The sequence below is a fragment of the Phacochoerus africanus genome, chromosome 6 (genome assembly GCF_016906955.1).
Source record: "Phacochoerus africanus isolate WHEZ1 chromosome 6, ROS_Pafr_v1, whole genome shotgun sequence".
NCBI classification, from domain to species: Eukaryota; Metazoa; Chordata; class Mammalia; order Artiodactyla; family Suidae; genus Phacochoerus; species Phacochoerus africanus.
Window position 1 is genome coordinate 27,932,327 of NC_062549.1, and position 18,472 is coordinate 27,950,798.

Sequence of the window (18,472 nt, forward strand, 5' to 3'; positions counted from 1 at the left end):
ACTCATCATGCAGTTCAATCAGAGACAGTATTGCATCTTCTTCCTGAGTCACCTGGAGTGTTGCCTGTTATTGGTTATAATAAGAAAATGGCTGCTTAATTTGCAATGTACTAAACACTGTATACTATATGCAGTGTACAATATACTTACATTATATGATATATACCATGGGGAAATATGATTTATTCCAGAGGTATAGCAACAAACTATCACCTAGTAGATCTGAGGTTTTTGTTAGGAAAGTCGTGAAGGAGTTCTTGTTGTGGCTCAGTGGAAACGAATCTAACTAGTATCCATGAGGATGTAGGTTCCATTCCTGGTCTCATTCAGTGGGTTAAGGATCCAGTGTTGCCCTGAGCTGTGGTGTGGGTTGCGGACGTGGCTCAGATCTGGCGTTGCTATGGCTGTGGCTGTGGCCAGTGGCTACAGCTCTGATTCGACCTCTAGCCTGGGAACCTCCATATGCCAAACATTTGGCCCTAAAAAGCAAAAAATAAAAAAAAAAATTTAAAAAAAGTTGCGAAGCTATAAATTATCCCTTACTCTACTATATTATTTTTGGAGACGATCTGAATAAATATTTTTGTACATCTTACGTTCTTTGTGTTCAAGTATGTGCAGGTTTTTTTTCCCCACACCCATGGCATATGGAAGTTCCCAGGCCAGGGACTGAATCTGAGCCACAGCTGTGACCCATGCCTGTATAGCTACAGAGACAATGCTGAATCCTAACCTGCTGCACCACAGCAGGAACTCCGGTGCAGTGTTTTTGCGAGAAAGTCTGGAAATAGAGTGCCCAGTGGCATCCTTACGTTACTATGGCTTAGGGGTCTGTCTTACTTCAGGTTCCAAAGAAACAGAGCCTGAGATGTGGATTTTTGTTCAAGTGAGTTATCAAGGGGGTCCTCTCAAAAGGGAAGGAGAGAAGCCATATAGGGTATGGGAAGAAAAGGGAGACGACCATGGTCTGTGGACTAGCTTCAATCTGATCCCAGGAGAACCTCTGATGAGGAACTGCACGCAGAGCTGTTCCCGTCTTGAGACAAGGGGGCTGGTATTTTGCACTCCTGTGTAGTCCTTTCTTGTGGCCCACAAGAAGGCAGTCATAGGGAGTGTTTTAGCTTCTCACAGCTATTCCTATTTGGCTAAGAGCAATCTTCTGGAAAAGCGGGCAAATGTAGGTTATAACTGACTAACATTTAGAGTGTTTGGGGACTGGGTGAGCTACCTAATAAAAGGGATCTGGGAATGCCAACAGCATCTCAATAAAAGCACAGAACTCAGACATATATTAAGATATAACATTTTCTTCATAACCTAGATATTAAAATTAGACATTAAATCTGAAAGATACAACGATAACTAAATAGGAGCTAGTAGCTTTCTAGTGGGGGAAGACTCTATTGAGCCAAAAATCACTTCAGTTCTACAATGATTAAATGAAGATGTGTGGGGTTGTCATCAAGATAAGATCAGATGAAATCAAACTATTTATGAAACACTGCATTTCTCTGAAGAAATGCCTATCTAATCACCATTATTTCTTATCTTCTCTCTATAGTGAAAATGGTCAAAGAGCTCTATCTTTCCTCCAATATTGTTTTATATCTAAATTCCTGGTCTGCACCTTTTATGAAGAGTAGCAGTTATTGGCTATATTCTTTCAAGACTTAGAATCTAAGTGGTTCAGCTGCTAGAAACAGTTTGACACCAACTAACCTTTGTGATTGAAAAATCATTCTAAGTTTTTGCATATTCTCAGTCACAATGATTGAACTGACTCCCATTTAATTTCCAAGTACATGTTGGGGTGCATATAATAAGATATTTGGGAAACAAAAGGAAACAAAAGAGATAAGGAAAAGGGAAGAAATGAAAGATGACTTTCATTCACAATGACTATAAATGGAGAGATATTAATGTGCAGATACACTTCCGGCCCAGTCTCTATCTTTTATGTTTAATGATGGTGTTATTTATGGATACCTGGGGAAAAACCATGAGAAAATACACATATTAAGGCCTAGCTTGTTCAACTTAGCTAAAGACACAGATATATTAAATAGTCATAACTTGCATAATGCCAATTAAAATTTTATAGACGTGAACTGTTACTTTGTTTTATTTTATTTTTCCTTTTAGGGCCACACCTGTGGCATACGGAAGTTCCCAAGCTAGGGGTCAAATTGAAGCTGCAGCTGCTGGTCTATGCCACAGCCACAGCAACATGGGACCGGGGCCGTGTCTGATACCCTACACTACAGCTCACGGCAATGCCAGAGCCTTAACCCACTAACTAAGACCAGGGATCGAACCCACATCTTCTTGGACACTAGTCAAGTTCTTAACCCTCTGAGCCATGACGGGAACTCCAGTTATTTTAAATATAGCAACTTTCTCAGATCTATGGCGGGAGAGGAAATAATGGTAAATTGTGACGACAGGAAAGAACCAACTGAGTTTTCCTAGATTTTACCTTACATCAGGCCTATGAATAAATATTTTTGATTGTTCAGTAGTGTCCACCAGCTGTATGTTCTTCACATGAATTGGATGCTGTAAATCCTCATTTAACGGGTTAGTAATGAATATCACATTTGTTTCACCCGAGCAAACGTTTTTAAATCCAACAAATGTTGAACCTAAAATATCAACAATAGCGACATAATTATTTTCTATAGAGAAAGTGGTAAAATCAGTTTCATTTCATGTATGTTCCACCCAACACATCATTTAACAGTCCCTTAACCATGGAGCTCTTACCTTATGCAGTAGATATGTCTCTCACTATTTGTGGTAGATTCTTGCCTCCCTAAACCAATGCCACTGAGTAGTCTGCTCCCATGTTTTCCCTAGGCTTGGCATATTTTCTCTGCAGTTTGGTTTGGACAATGGGCCAAGAGCAAGTATGGAATAAACAGATCTGAAACACACTTGCATTTAGTGCCCGCTCTCTCTTGGTGGTCTTAGGGAATTCTGTGATTACTGGCATGTGAATAAGCCTAGCAGATATGTGGCTCAGTCCTTCTCATTATCCCAGACAATGGCCAGCACCCACTACCAGACAGAAGTGAGACTATCCTAGACCAACAACCCCTAGACATCTTGTAAAGTGATGGCAGCTCAGTGAATAATCACAGATAATATTATTGTTCAGTTGGACAAAGCCCAAATTGTCAGTCACAGAATCATGAGCTAATAAAGGGTTGTTTAGAGGCTCTGAATTTGGGGATTGCCATGTTATGCAGCAAAGGCTAACTGAAACATTACTGCTCTCTTTGCCTTATTGCATGTATTGTGTGGACAAAAGATAAAACTGATGGAATCAAAAAACAATCTCGGAGTTCCCACCATGGTGCAGTGGGTTAAGAACTGCACTGCACTGGCTCAGGTTTGATCCCAGGCCCAGCACAGTGGGTTAAAGGATCCAAAGTTGCCATAGCTGAGGTGTACATGGCAGGTGCAGCTGACATTCAATCCCTGGCCTGAGAACTTCCATATGCTGTGGGTGCAGCCATAAAAAACCAAAAACCTCTCCCTTGTACTTAAAATCCAATGACTCAAAACTGAAAAGAGCAAAAAGCGACTCCCCAAATTCTAAATTAGTTATGTGCTATGTACTACTCTGTATTATTTCATTTTCTTCTAAGAAAATATTCTATACTACAAATATGAGCCTCTAGATGAGTATCAAGAAAATACAGATGCTGTTCATACTCTGTGCAGACCCTCTTTATTGGCTCTAAACCAATGCAGCATGTTCAATAATTTTTGTCAAGGGTATCATTATTACAAGTAACACTGAAAATGATGATAATTTGTTTTCATTTCTGAGAATTAAAGTTACGAAAAGTAATAGGTCAAAACTTAGATGACTGGAGTTCCTGGTACAAGGGAATCGGAGGCATTCCTGCCGCACCAAGATGCAGGTTTGAGCCCCAGCACAATGGGTTAAAGGCTGCTGTGGTGGCACAACTGCAGCATAGGTTGCAGCATAGCCTGCTCAGATCTGATCCCTGGCCCAGGAACTCCATATGCCCTGGGGCAGCCAAAAAAAGAAAAAAGGAAAAAAAGAAACAGAAAAGGGAAAAAAAAGAAAAAAAGCCTTAGATATCTAATTTATTGTACTACTTTTTTTTTTTTGAGGAGACGCTGGTTAATACTCTGATGAATGGGAGACTTGCTAAACTGAATTAGGGAATGGCTCAGTGTATTTAATGGGTGAAGTGAAAATACTTGCTATGTTTACTATATGAATTTGTATATAATTAATTTACATTTTGAAGAGGGAAGCCTGGTTCAGTGAAAAAATAGTGTATTTTAAGTCAAGTGACGATCTTGATTCTAATCCTAGTTCTGCCAATAGCTGCAGGAGTTTGGCAAAACGTTTAAGTTCTGTGAACTAAAATTTCTTCATTCATTGAGGTTCTAATGAAATGTAGCCCTAATTAGATAAAGGGGCTTTACAATTAGAGAAACTAATTAATATTAAATCCCTATACCAGTGTTTTTACTGTGGTTCGAGAAGGAAAATTAAATGTCAATTCTTTTATTTTTATTTATTTTTTGTCTTTTTTTCTTAAGGCCACACCTGAGGAATATGGAAGTTCCCAGGCTACGGGTAGAATCAGAGCTGTAGCTGCAGGCCTATGCCACAGACACAGCAATGTGGGATCCGGGCTGTGTCTGTGACCTACACCACAGCTCATGGCAATGCTGGATCCTTAACCCACTGAGTGAGGCCAGGGATCGAACCCGTGTCCTTGAGGATACTAGCTGGGTTTGTTAACTGTTGGGCCATAAGGGGAACTCCTCAATTCTTTAAAATATATACAGAATTTGCCAGAGAGCAATTCTTCAAACTGACTCTAATGTCCAATTTCTTTGCTTGTCATACTGAGCAGATTAATTTAAATCATTTTTATTTGTGGTCTTCTTTTTTTTTTTTTTTTTTTTTTTTTTTTAGAGCCACACCTGTGGCATATGGAGTTTCCCATAGGGGTTGAATTGGAGCTGTAGCCTCTGGCCCATGCCACAGCCACAGCAATGGGATCCAAGCCGCGTCTGTAACCTACACCACAGCTCATGGCCACGCTGGACCCTTAACCCACTGAGTGAGGCCAGGCATCAAACCTGTGTCCTCATGGGTGCTAGTTAGGTTCCACGATAACCACAGAGCCATGATGGGAACTCCTAAATCATTATTTTTAAACTAACAATGAAACATTATTAGTTATACTGTACATATTCTTTATAGAACTTAATTGAGAAGATCTTCAAAGACTATGTTTAAACTTGCCTGAGATGTCCAAGAGGCCACTGATGGCACGGTAACTCATGATCCCTGCATGGGGTTTCCGCGGTGCCATGTTATGCCCTGAAGCAAAGGTAGGCCAGCAAATCCCACCTCTCCCACCTTTTACAAAAATAAGAAAGTTAATGAAATTTTCATATGCACCCATGTGAACCCCCAAATTAAAGTTCTAAAATGTTCACCTGATGGAGGTCTAGAACTTCGATGGGCAGCAGTAAGTTCAATATTGGGATCATCATTAGTCAGGACATCAGAGCAATTAAATTTAGGGCTACTTCCAACAATTAATGAGTTCTAGTAAAAGAAAGTTCAAACAGTATAGCTTTAATAATAACGTTTCTTAAAAGGAAACATAATAATGAATATACTGAATCCCACAGTAGCAAAACATAACCTATATAACTTTGAGAAATGGACACTTCATTAAATCAAGATGAAAAAGATGTGATTTCTGCCTCAAGTGGATGACACTCACAGTGGGAGGCAGAAGACAGGCATGTAAATAATTACATATAATGACATGTTATGTTTCCATGATAGAAATATGTCCAGGGAACAGCAAGACTAAAAAGAGGAGAGAGTGTCAAAACTATCTAATCTGGTTCAGGAAAGACTTCAGAGAGAGTGAAAATTTAATTGTGGCAAGATTAGCAGGTGATAAGCAAGAATAGGTGAGGGACGGAGGGAGGAGAGGGAAGGATGGAAAGCTTCCTGAAGAAAGAAATGAGAGTGAAGGCAGGAGGTGTGGATTAGCAGGGCAAAGAAGTCAAGAAAATCATTCGTATTCAATAATTTTACCCTTCTCAGAGCTGCTTTTTCTCTTTTGTGTGGCGGCATTCAATTCTTACCTTAATTTGCACTGTTTTACTGGAAATTTTGTGAGATATAGCAGGTGGCAAGTAAACCATTGAAGAAATGGCCATTCCATTGTCAACCAGAGTCACATTTTCGACACGCACACTCTCTGTGGTCTGTAATAACAACTTGTAGGTTACACAGCACAAAATACTATTATGAAAAAAATAAAAAAATTTTTTTGATCCATTTACCTGGAAATAAATTCCATAATCCCAGCATGCCCAAATGGTAAATCCCTGTATAAGAGAACATCCAGGAAGGCCATCTTGGTTCATGTAGATACCATATAAACCTCCATGGACCTCATTGTCAAACCACTTTCCCAGGGAATTAGACTGACCTTTGAGGGAAATATAGAACCAGAGAATTAATATTATGAATTAAGTCATAGAGTTATAAGCAGTACTGGTTAAAGAGGAAGTTCTTGTGAAAGCTAAATATGTAATTCTGATGCAAATTTTAACAAGGTGATCGAATATTTGCATGGCTCAGCTACTTATGGTTTACTCCAGCATTTCTCTTAGCTAATTTGTCTCTTCACTGTTATTCCAAATAACTGTATACTCATTTGCAAAAGTTTGATTTAGTTTTAGACCCTTAACATATTACATCTGATTAAATACGAATTTCTTCAGAGAGATCATGAAGTTTGGATTCAAATAAGGCTAAATTTGAAAATCACAATGATGATATATATGTCTTACTGCCTATAAATGTTACTGGTTCCTTCTCTTCACCCTCCCTTTTTTTTTTTTTTTTTTTGCTTACATAATGATTTTTTTTCTTTTTAAATTTTTATTGAAGTATAGTTGATTTACAATGTTGTGATAATTTCTGCTGTACAACAAAGTGATTTAGTTATACATGTACACACACTCATTTTCTTTCAGATTCTTTTCCCACATAGATTATCACAGAGTACTGGGTAGTTTACTCCATTTTCAAGTTAAGTGTTACTTCCTTAGAAGGCCTTCTCTGACTATCTGATTCAAAGTAGCACCTCAGTCATTATACAGAGCAATTAAAAATTTTCACTTTGATATTTAATTACTACTTATGGGAATTATTCATCTCCTCTCTCCTATTAGAATGTAAGCTTCATGAGAGAAGAAGCTCTGCATAGCTCCTTCACCACCATATTCCTACAGCCTAGAAGGTAATGCAGAGGTGAGTGCTCTTTAAATATTTCTTGAATTAATGTATGCATGATCTTGGGAAAAATGTTTAGCATTTTATAACCTCAGTTTCCTCATACATAAAAAGTTTTAATGCCTAATTCAGGATTGTTTCAAAGTGAAATGAAATAACCCACATAAAGTGCCTCAATAAGTGGAAGTTATACCCGTTATTAATGTACAGGATAAAGTGGATTTTAATGAAGGTTTACTTGTGTTCAAACCAGATCAATACCCTTAAAAGCTCCCTCCCAACCATGCATACATTTGAGGAGTCCTTGTAAAGAGCAGCATTGTTTCCTAAATTTTGCTTTGTACTAGCTCTCATCCAGGTCCCCCAGGATCTGACTTCTTCCATCTTCTACTGGTTTTCCTTTCCTTCCTAGTCCTTTGAGATTGATATTTGATTCATGGTCAGTTGATCTGTCTGGTTGCTATTTTGTTTCCTCCCTAATAAGTTTTTCACATATCTATACCTTGGTTTCAAAAAAATGTAGCTCCAGAGTTCCCGTCGTGGCGCAGTGGTTAACGAATCCGACTAGGAACCATGAGGTTGTGGGTTCGATCCCTGCCCTTGCTCAGTGGATTAACGATCCGGCATTGCCGTGAGCTGTGGTATAGGTCGCAGACGCGGCTTGGATCCCGCGTTGCTGTGGCTCTGGCATAGGCTGGCAGCTACAGCTTCAGTTAGACCCCTAGCCTGGGAGCCTCCATATGCCACGGGAGCGGCCCAAGAAATGTCAAAAAGACAAAAAAAAAAAAAAATGTAGCTCCATGGAGGAGCAGGGCTCCACCTTTGGGCCCATATGTCAGATTTCTCTTTCCAGCATCTTAGCCTCTCAGTGGTCTGGGAGATGAAATGTGTACACTGATGTCCCATTCCAGGAACTTAAACCCTCAATTCCTCTGCGAGGTCTCACATTTCAACTGCTATCAATCCAAAACTGCCTTATAAACACTCCTGATTATTTACAAAGATCAGTATAGTCAGTGAAAAATGCATTACATCGCCTTATACATATGAGTAAATATTCATATTCACAGGTCATATTTTGATTTAAAACAAAAACCAGGAGTTCCCATTGTGGCTCAGTGGGTTACAAACCCAACTAGTATTCCTGAGGATATGGGTTCAATCCCTGGCCTCACTCAATGGATTAAGGATCCGGTGTTGCCGTGAGCTGTGGCATAGGTTGCAGACGTGGCTCAGATCCCACATTGCTGTGGCTGTAATGTAGGCTGGCAGTTATAGCTGTAGCGCTGATTAGATGCCTAGCCTGGAAACTTCCATATGCTACAGGAGTGGCCCTTAAAAACAAACAAACAAAACCAAAACCCAAAAACCACAACAACACTTAAAAGAAGTTATGGAGAAATTACATACTTTAAAATGTTAAGTCCAGTAAAAGCCACTTTAAGCTGTTGGGAGCCAAAATATTTAAAAAGAGTATAAATCAAAGAATCAGTTAAATCTGTGGCAAAATGTATTTTGCACAAGAATAAAACTGGCTGAAGTTGAATAATTTTTAAATTTACAGAAAAATGTTTATTCAAAGAATCTTAAAAAAAAGTACAGATTTAAAAAGTGAACTGTAGAAGGGCTATACATTTTTTCAGAGAAAATTCCATTTCCTTTAGCTAAGTTTCTCAAGATGTAAAGCCTGCTTGTCTATTACTCTTTTACTTTTCCAGTGTGATAATTAATTTATCTGGTTGAAAAATCAAGAGGTTATAAAAAGTTATACAGTAATAAGTGACCAGTCACCCTTTGCTAACTTTTTGTTTTTACACTTTCAGCATCTTTGTAAACACATATACAATACATATTCTTTTCTCCCCTTTCTTTTCCTTCCACAAAACATACTATACACAAAAGAGTACTATAAATACTACACTGCAACCTCCACTTATCACTTTAGCATAGCCTGGTGATTTCTCCATATCAATACATAGATATGCATCTTTTTCTTTCTTTTTTTAGAGGGGCCTGGTGTGCCAATGTTTGGCCTTCTCTAACTAGCCCACAGTTACTGGACGGAGTAGCTTTCAGTTTTCCACTAGTTCAGACAATGTTGTGATGAATAACCTTGTTCACAAATCTTTAACTGCTATAGAGGGAACTGTTAGATTACAGGAAGTGGAAATGCTGAATCATAGGTACATGCCTCTATAATTTTGGTAGCTATTGCCAGATTCTTCCTTGTAGGGGTTTTATCATTTTGTCTTTCAACCAGCGATGAATATGTGTTCTTATTTCCCTACAGCCTTGCCAAGAAAACAATTGTGCAGTTAATTCTTGATTTTTACTAATATGATAGAAGTGTATCTGAGATCCCTCTGTTCGTGTCCTTAGATTGTTTTTTTTTCACCCTTGCAGGCTTTACCATGTGAATAGTGAGCATGTATTGCTTTAAAGCAGAAGCAAGAAATAGTGGCATTTCCCTACAGGCATGTAGCTCTGTGCTTAGAAGTTGCTTTTGCAAAAGTGGTGATTGGATAAGGTACTCACTGTTCCAATACAGGCCAAATCAAGAACTGAAGTTGCTGTTAGAGTTTTTGGATTATAAACATGGAAAACAGTTACCTTAAAAGCCTTATTTTGGAGTTCCCATCAAGGCTCAGTGGTTAACAAACCCAACTAGTAACCATGAGGTTGAGGGTTCGGTCCCTGGCCTTGCTCAGTGGGTTAAGGATGCAGCATTGCCGTGAGTTGTGGTGTAGGTCGCAGATGCAGCTCGGATGCTGTGTTGTTGTGGCTCTGGCGTAGGTGGGCAGCTACAGCTCCGATTTGACCCTAGCCTGGGAACCTCCACATGCTGCGGGTGTGGTCCTAAAAAAACAAAAAGACCGAAAAAACCACCACATTATTTTAAAGGATCTATCCTGCTTTTGTTCCCTTGATATTCTTAGTCAACACTCCTTGTCCTATTCTGTCCTCCCCCATCCCTCTGCTGATCCCCTTTTTGTCTATTTTCACTCACTCCTCTTGCCAAGATTACTCTCTTTCACTTTTATCATGTCTTTCCAAGTCCATCAGATCCAAGTGTCCCATCCTCTACTTTACCTCCTTTTTTCCTCCCTTATACTTCCTGACTCACTGTCTCCCTGGTTATCCCTCTGATTCTCTCTTTCCTTCTTACCCACCTCCACAGTCACAGGATAGTATAAAGATACTCCCTGTCTAGGAAGAGCTCATGTCCTGTGGGATCAGGCGTGCCAACACATTGAGGCAGGGACAGCTAATGGCTTGGGATTCAGACAGAAGGACATGAAGTATCACAGGCACAGGCCTGGTCAGCTGTCCAGCCTGGGGCTCACGGACCTCCCAGAGGCAGTGACTGTGAAGGGGAGACCTAGGGAGCAGCAAGGTCTGGTCCCAGGAGGGTGAGGGTGGGGAAGGGGGCTCAGGAGAGGATGTGGATCTGCAGTATTCCAGAACCAGGGAAGAGCATGGCTCCCTGGTGAAGGGTGAGAAGAAAATCAGTTTTAATTTTTCTTTAAACCCAATACTATCTGGAAATAGTTTAGTTTGTTGAGTTCTTTCAGTACCTTGGGAGAAACAGTGTTACATATTCAATGAACAATAATTTATTTCTAACAAATTTGGACAAGTTATTTCCTAGTTTTAGTGATTCTATGCCAAAGACTTACTTGAGCAGGGTTCACCATCGATGCGGTATCCTGCCCTTCCGAAACCAGCCACAACGTTGTTTTGTAAGACTGTATTGGTCCCTCTGTTTATCTAGTACAATGATAAAGAAAACGCTCTGGGTCAGGCTCTTACATAATTATGCAATGAGAGCAGATATGAAGCATACACAGAAAACTAATTATGTCAATAATTTCAGGAGAAAAAATTTAATCATCCCCTTCAAATTTATAATGCAAATGAAGTATTAGAATTTCTTTAGGTTCTTGGTATAAACCTATCACTAGATACTATACCTTAGACTCCATTGGAAAAGTATACTAAAGAGATTACTTTTCGTTTCAGTAGCAAAATCCACGGATGTGGTTCCATATTAACAAGCCACAGACAAAATTCCAATTTTATAGCAAGGTTACAAAAATGTTATCACTCTTTTTGGTTATATTCTGTTATCAATTTGATTTATTAAGAAAAAGACAACTAAAGCAATTACGTGGATAATACATTCAGCAGAGGCATTCATTAAAGAAAATATGCTCTAATAAAAAACTGGGTTAGACTAAGTTTTCGGTAATTAATAAACAATTTTATTTTATGAGCTATATCAGAGTGGTAGAAAATGAAAAGTATGGAGCACAGAAGGTTTTGTTCTTGCATATACAGTATCACCAAAATAGTAAAAATCTCAATATTTAAGGCATATTAAACATCCTTATTTTTAAAGATTATGATACAATAGAGTCAAATAGAAATCATAAAAGTAAGTGTCTTTCAAAAAATACGGATAACATTAAAGATTTGGAATTGATATTTGATTACATTCTAGCATTTATAAATAGATGAAAAGAGAACACTATTACCTCATAAATGTATACCGAGTTCCAGGCTTTCATATTTTGCTTTAAGGTGATTATTAATAGTTGTACAAAAACAAAATGCAATCCTTATCCCATCTTTCAAAGAGCTATTTTTAATTCCTTTTCCTTCCTATACTATAAGTAAGTAAAATGAAAACAGGAGGAAGGTGTATTTCTTCCAAATCCTTTCTCTGCACTTTCTATTTTCTTGCTTACAATCTCACTCTACATCTGCACACACACCTACAGTAACTGAAGAAACTCCATGGGAAGTAAAAAGGATCCAATTAGTAATACCAAATAAGAGCAAATAACCTTGCATATAAAATCATAAGAATTTTATTTTATTTTATTTTTGTCTTTTTTTTGCTATTTCTTTGGGCCGCTTCTGCGGCATATGGAGGCTCCCAGGCTAGGGGTTGAATTGGAGCTGTAGCCACAGGCCTACGCCAGAGCCACAGCAACGTGGGATCCGAGCCGTGTCTGCAACCTACACCACAGCTCACAGCAACGCCGGATTGTTAACCCACTGAGCAAGGGCAGGGACCGAACCCGCAAACCTCATGGTTCCTAGTCGGATTCGTTAACCACTGCGCCACGACGGGAACTCCAAGAATTTTAGATGAGAAATGGAGTTTAGAGATTATCTATAGTCTGTCATACTAATTTTTCATATGAGGAAGGAAACTAAATTCAGAGTTAAATATGGATAAGGTACTCAAATTAACAGCAGAGAGTGCCTATAATGGAACTGGAAAACAATAAGTAACATTGGAGAAGCAAGAAAATAAGAGAATTATTTAAACTAACGGATGACAACACAAAGAAAAATCCACTGGCTACTGGATTTGTAAATCTTTTTTTTCTTCTTCTTCTTCTTTTTTAAAGGCCACATCTGAGGCATATGGAAGTTCCCAGGGTAGGAGTGGAATCGGAACTGCAGCTGCTGGCCTATGCTGCAGCCACAGCAACTCAGGATCTAAGGGATCTGAGCTGCATCTGTGCCCCACATCACAGCTCATGGCAACACCTGATGGATCCTTAACCCACTGAGCGAGGTCAGGGATGGAACCTGTGTCCTCGGGGATACTAGTTGGGTTCATTACTTCTGAGCCTCAATGGGAATTCCTACAAACCTTTTAAAGAAAGTTCATTTACTCCTTTAATCAGCTCTCTTTATTAGTTCACAATCTTCATCTAAGAAAGTTTTCAATGACATTTTGAGATTTTACAAGTTCTAAAGAAATTAGAATCTTCAAAAATGAAATTACAAATTATAATGTTGTATACTTATAATTTTAAATACGTTCACACTACCTCAATCGCTGCATGCCAGAGAGTTGAACTCATATCTTTTCTGTTTTGATAGGTTCCGGGCCAAACTGAAAATGTAACCAAGTTTCCTCGGACTCTGTTGGCATCCCCCCATATTCTTATGCCTGGAAAAAAAAAAATCCCGTCAAATACATAAAAATTTGTAGTGAGTACTACAGGGAATGTCTTCTTTATTTCTTCCATGAAATTAGTTTTCTGGTTTGAACCTGACAAATGAACCCTGTTGATTTTAGAGTGAACCCTCTGAACCCTTTGATACTCTGCCTCTTTAACAGACTACCTAAATTAGAATCTTCCAGGGTGATGGTTAAATATGTGGGTTCATAGGCTCCATCTTAGATTTTAACAAACACACATACACAAATTTTATAACCTTACATGAGTTTGTATTATGCTTTTGATTGATATTCAAGAAAGAATAGCCCCCTAAAAATAAAATATATTTTAAATAAAATAATAACCTTTATTTGTGAATAATCTTTTTGATTAATATGTGAGAAGTATTTTTAAAGCCATAGTAATTTAAACTATCGATGATGATTAGATAACTCATGTAAGATCATGGTCTGGCAAATCTTCTAGAGCTGTGCTGTCCAATATGACAGCCAAAGCCACATGTGACTACTTAGATATAAAGTAAGTACAATTAAAATAAAAAATTCAGGGGTTCCTGTCATGGTGCAGCAGAGGCGGTTCGATCCCTGGCCTCACTCAGTGGGTTAAGGATCTGGCATTGCCATGAGCTGTGGTGTAGGTTGCAGACGTGGCTCAGATCTGGCATTGCTGTGGCTGTGGCACAGGCTGGCAGCTGCAGCTCCAATTAGACCCCTAGCCTGGGAACCTCCACGTGCTGTGAGTGTGGCCCTCAAAAGACAAAAAAAAAAAAAAAAAAAGATAAAAAAAGAAAAATTCAGTTTCTCAGTCACATTAGCCACATTTCAAGGGTTCAGTGGCCACATGAAGTTTAGTAATCACTGTGTTAGCACAAACACCGCCCATTTCCATTTTGAAAGAAAAATCAATTGCACACTATGGCTCTAGAGTTTGCAGGTAAGAGTTGTCCCAGAAAGACATGTTATTGAACCAAAATATCATTATACTACCTTCGCCCACGGTAAAGTGAATGATGTTATCATCTATGTCCAATCCATCAGTCCCAAATACACCAATTGCAGGAGAAAAGCCATTGTGAAAAGCACAGCCTCGAATATAAGATGAGCCATGTTCTTCAATCTATAGATCATCAGGATTCAGTAAGCATTTTAAAAATAAAATTATATTTAAAGAAAAAAATTGAACTGGGTGAATTTTCAGGAAACAAATCTTGATAAATAAAACACTCAATTTACATTCCAAGAAAGGAGATGATTTCCCAGTAGATCTTTTAATCCTGGGAAATTTCCATATCTCTTTGATTTACAATTAAATAAAGCAAAAAAAGCTTACTTTAAAAGTGCTTCTAAAATTCTGAAGTGATTTTTTATGCATTTATATTTCTATGATTACTTATGCTAAGTAACTAAAAATTACTTTTCAGAATAATTATATGATGAGCAAGGATTTTTTTTTTTTAACCATGAGAATTGATATTCTACAAGGGGTTACAATTCAAATGTCTGTAGGAAGCAGCCAACGAGTATTTAAGGGGTTTCAATTTCAAACCTACATGACTTTTAAAAAAATTTCTATATAAGAAATATGTTCATTCTCATTTTTATCAATTCACCAGCCCTCCCGGCATATTTATTTTCCCACTTTTGACAAAGGCATGGATATATGGACATGCTTTTCATTTGAGAAATTTAAGCAACATTCCCATTGTTTAACAGTAACTATTTGGAAATACTTTTATGCATTATAAAATAAGTGGAGGGAGTTCCCACTGTGGCTCAGCAGTAATGAACCCAACTAATATCCATGAGGATGTGGGTTTGATCCCTGGCCCCACTCAGTGGGTTAAGGATCCAGCTTTGCCATGGAGCTGCAATGTAGGTTGTGGCTGCAGATGCGGCTTGGATCCCAGGTTGCTGTAGCTGTCTTATAGACCAGCAACTGCAGCTCTGACTCAACTCCTAGCCTGGGAACTTCCATATGCCGCAGGGGCAGCCCTAAAAAGACAAAAAAAAAAAAAGTGAAGATGTGAAATACTATTATAGATCTTTAATTCTTTGACCTTCTGTGCTCCATTTCTATGCTTTTTGCTTGTTTGTTTTACTGACCTTAAATAAATGCATGAAATAGTTGGAATGAAATGCTCTTGGAACCAAAAAATGTTAATGGTAAATAAATCTAAGACAGTTTATTAAGTTACAGTCTTAGCAATTCTAAGATATGGCTATTGAGTAAAGTTAAATGAAAACCAAACCAAAATCAAAATATTTTATTTTGAGTATATGCAAAAATTAAAGTACAAACCTGTCCCAGGTTAAGAAATGTTACAGCATATCTTGGATCTGTGTTATCCCTGAAGCCTTCTTGACCACTGTGATAAAATTCCACATTACTTATTCTTGCATTTCCTAGTGGGGAAAAGAGTTACACATTTTTTTTTGTCTTTACAACAGAACAAAATTTAATGAGAAGCTATAAAAGTTTTTGTAATTTTGCAAATTACAAGTTTGTTTTCAACTTTTTCACAGAAATTACATTCATTTTTCTTTGGAGGATTTTGATCAATCATTTGAGGTCTAGAAATTATTTTTAACATTTAAAAATCTTGTTCTTACAGATGCTTTTAAAGAAGTCTTTTAGAGCTACAAACTGAAATATTTCTAGATGAAGTAATATATGGTTGCTTCATTCACAATAGCCAAGATATAGAAACAACCTAAATGTCCATCAATGGATGGATGGATAAAGAAAATGTGAGATCTCTATCTCTCTATCTATAAATTATATGTATTATTATATAGAGAGATTATATTACACACACACACACACACACACACACAATGGAATATCATTCAGCCATGAGTGAGAAAGAAGGAAATCTTGCTATTTGTGACGTGGATCAACCTTGAGGGCATTATGCTAAATGAAATAAGTCAGACAGAGAAAGATAAATGCTGTATGATCTCATATGTGGAATCTAAAAATCTTAAATAAAATCTTAAATCTTAAATCAAAACAAAGAGTAGAAAGGTGGTTACAGGAGCTAAGAGGGAGGGGTGTTGGGAGAAATAAGGAGATGTTGAAGAATACAAACTTGCAACTGGTAGATAAGTAAGTCCCGGAGATCTAATGTACCGGATAGAGATCACAGTAAAAAAAGCATATTATAAACTTCAAAGTTGCTAAGAGACTAACTCTTAATTGTTCTCAACACAAAGAAAGAAATAATAATTATATGAAGTGATAAAGATGGTAGCTAACACTACCAGTGGTTAATCATATTGTGACATACAAATGTATCAAATCAATATATTGTACACCTTCAACTTAACACAACATTGCAGGTCAATTATATCTTTAAAAATATATGTGGCTACTTCAAAATAATCCAGTGTCTTAAAAAAAGTGAGCAGGCAAACATGAAACAAGATGGGCCAAAGTTGACACCTGTGGTATTTAGTGATGATAATATTGGGATTCAATATATATTTCTTTATTTTTTATACACATTTGAAATTTTCCTTCAAACAAAAATAACTGATCAGTTGGGTTTGTTATGAAATGATTTCTGTTTGGGTGAGAGGCTGGGTTAGCTGTTACCTAAGGTCATTGTTAATGTGATAATTATTTTGTCTATGCAGATTAAATAGGTAAAATAATGTGAGGAATTTGGTTTTGGAGGGTGCCAAGACTATTTAATCCTTCTCAAGGCTTTATTTTTCTATGTGTTTAAAACAGGACATCAGACCCCAAAGAGAGCCACTTATCCTAAGCCCTACATCACCAAGCAGAGACTTAATTACAGTTTCAGCAATTCTAGGAATGGAATCTAAAACCAGTCAGAATTGGTTAGGTAAGCTGCCTGATAAACTTTTGCTTCCCTGTATAAGAAAGTAACCTGGCAATAAGCAACCTGTTGTTTTGTGTAGTATAACTACTTTGTTCCTGCTCCCGTATGCCTATAAAAGTCTTTTATTTTGTATAGCTCTCTGACGTTCCTTTCCATCTGCTAGACTGGTATGCTGCCCAATTCATGAATCACTGAGTAAAGCCAATTAAGATTTTTATTCTTTTTTTTTTCAGCCATGTCTGAGGGCATGTGGAAGTTCCCAGGGCAGAGACTGAACCTGCACCACAGCAATGACCCAAGCCACTGAAGTGACAATGCCAGATCCTGAACCTGCTACATCACAAAAGAATTCCAGATCTTTAGTTGGATTTTGTTTTTTAACACATATAATCCTATAAAGGAGTGAGGATTATTTAAAAACTAAACATAGAAGAGACCATGTTCTATTTCATTTAGAAAAATAAACTGAATTTGTACTAACCTTTATATGTCACCATATTATCAGTGAATGAACTGACTAGGACGCGAGCACCAAAAGATTCCTTGAACCAACCTGGATAATCTTCCCCGAGTATTTTGATGTTCCTGCTCAGTAGACCAACATCAGCTGCTAATGTGTAGCTCTGACTGGTTCCAGGAACATGGTATCTTTCAGCTGCAGCAGAAGGACAGCTGGTTTATTACCAATGCTGAGAAATACTTGTCTTTATTAGTTTCTCTGCAACTCACAGGCCACATAACTTTCGAATATGCCAAAAGTCAACACAAATACATGAACTGATTAGTTACATGCTTAAACGTACACAGATGGCAGTCAGAAATAATACCTCTTTATTTATGAAGTAAAATATAATCAGAAATATTTATTCTTTTAACAGCAAAATGATTATTACAATCAGAACTTACAAAGTTATTGCTTCACAGGCATTTTGAAATCACCTCAAAGTATATATAAAAAGACCCTTACAAGACAAGTTGGGAAGCTTATTGTAATTTGAATAGATGAGGAAATGAGAAAGAGAAGTAAAAGAACTTGCCCAAGGCCATATGGAGAATCAGTATAGATATTATCGCTCCTGACGCCTAAACCTTGGTTCCACTTTTTCTGTGACATATTTTGTACCAACCATGGCTCTTCATAAATACACAGTGATATATCAAACAGTCTGTACGTTTACATCTTCATGATTTTAAAATGTAACCTAAATTATATTTGACACTTCTAGAAATCTCACTCAAAACTTTAAGATGAACAAGTACATTTCAAGCAGAGAGAAGTGTTTGGTACTTCAAATGAAAGAATCTATGATGTCAAAGGTCAAA

The 18,472-nt window shown here is 37.6% G+C and overlaps 1 protein-coding gene across 1 annotated transcript in view; it reads right to left on the reverse strand.

Annotated features, from left to right (window-relative positions):
* The window catches only part of PKHD1L1 (PKHD1 like 1), a 152,020-nt gene that overhangs the window by 22,274 nt on the left and 111,274 nt on the right, over positions 1-18,472 (reverse strand). The window contains exons 59-68 of the mRNA XM_047783405.1: positions 17,631-17,804; positions 15,604-15,707; positions 14,292-14,421; positions 13,171-13,292; positions 10,999-11,089; positions 6,364-6,512; positions 6,163-6,285; positions 5,497-5,608; positions 5,300-5,416; positions 2,477-2,642 (exon numbers count right to left, since the gene is read on the reverse strand). Of these exons, the coding sequence (XP_047639361.1) occupies positions 2,477-2,642; positions 5,300-5,416; positions 5,497-5,608; positions 6,163-6,285; positions 6,364-6,512; positions 10,999-11,089; positions 13,171-13,292; positions 14,292-14,421; positions 15,604-15,707; positions 17,631-17,804 (1,288 nt within the window). The remainder of the gene's footprint in view (positions 1-2,476; positions 2,643-5,299; positions 5,417-5,496; positions 5,609-6,162; positions 6,286-6,363; positions 6,513-10,998; positions 11,090-13,170; positions 13,293-14,291; positions 14,422-15,603; positions 15,708-17,630; positions 17,805-18,472) is intronic.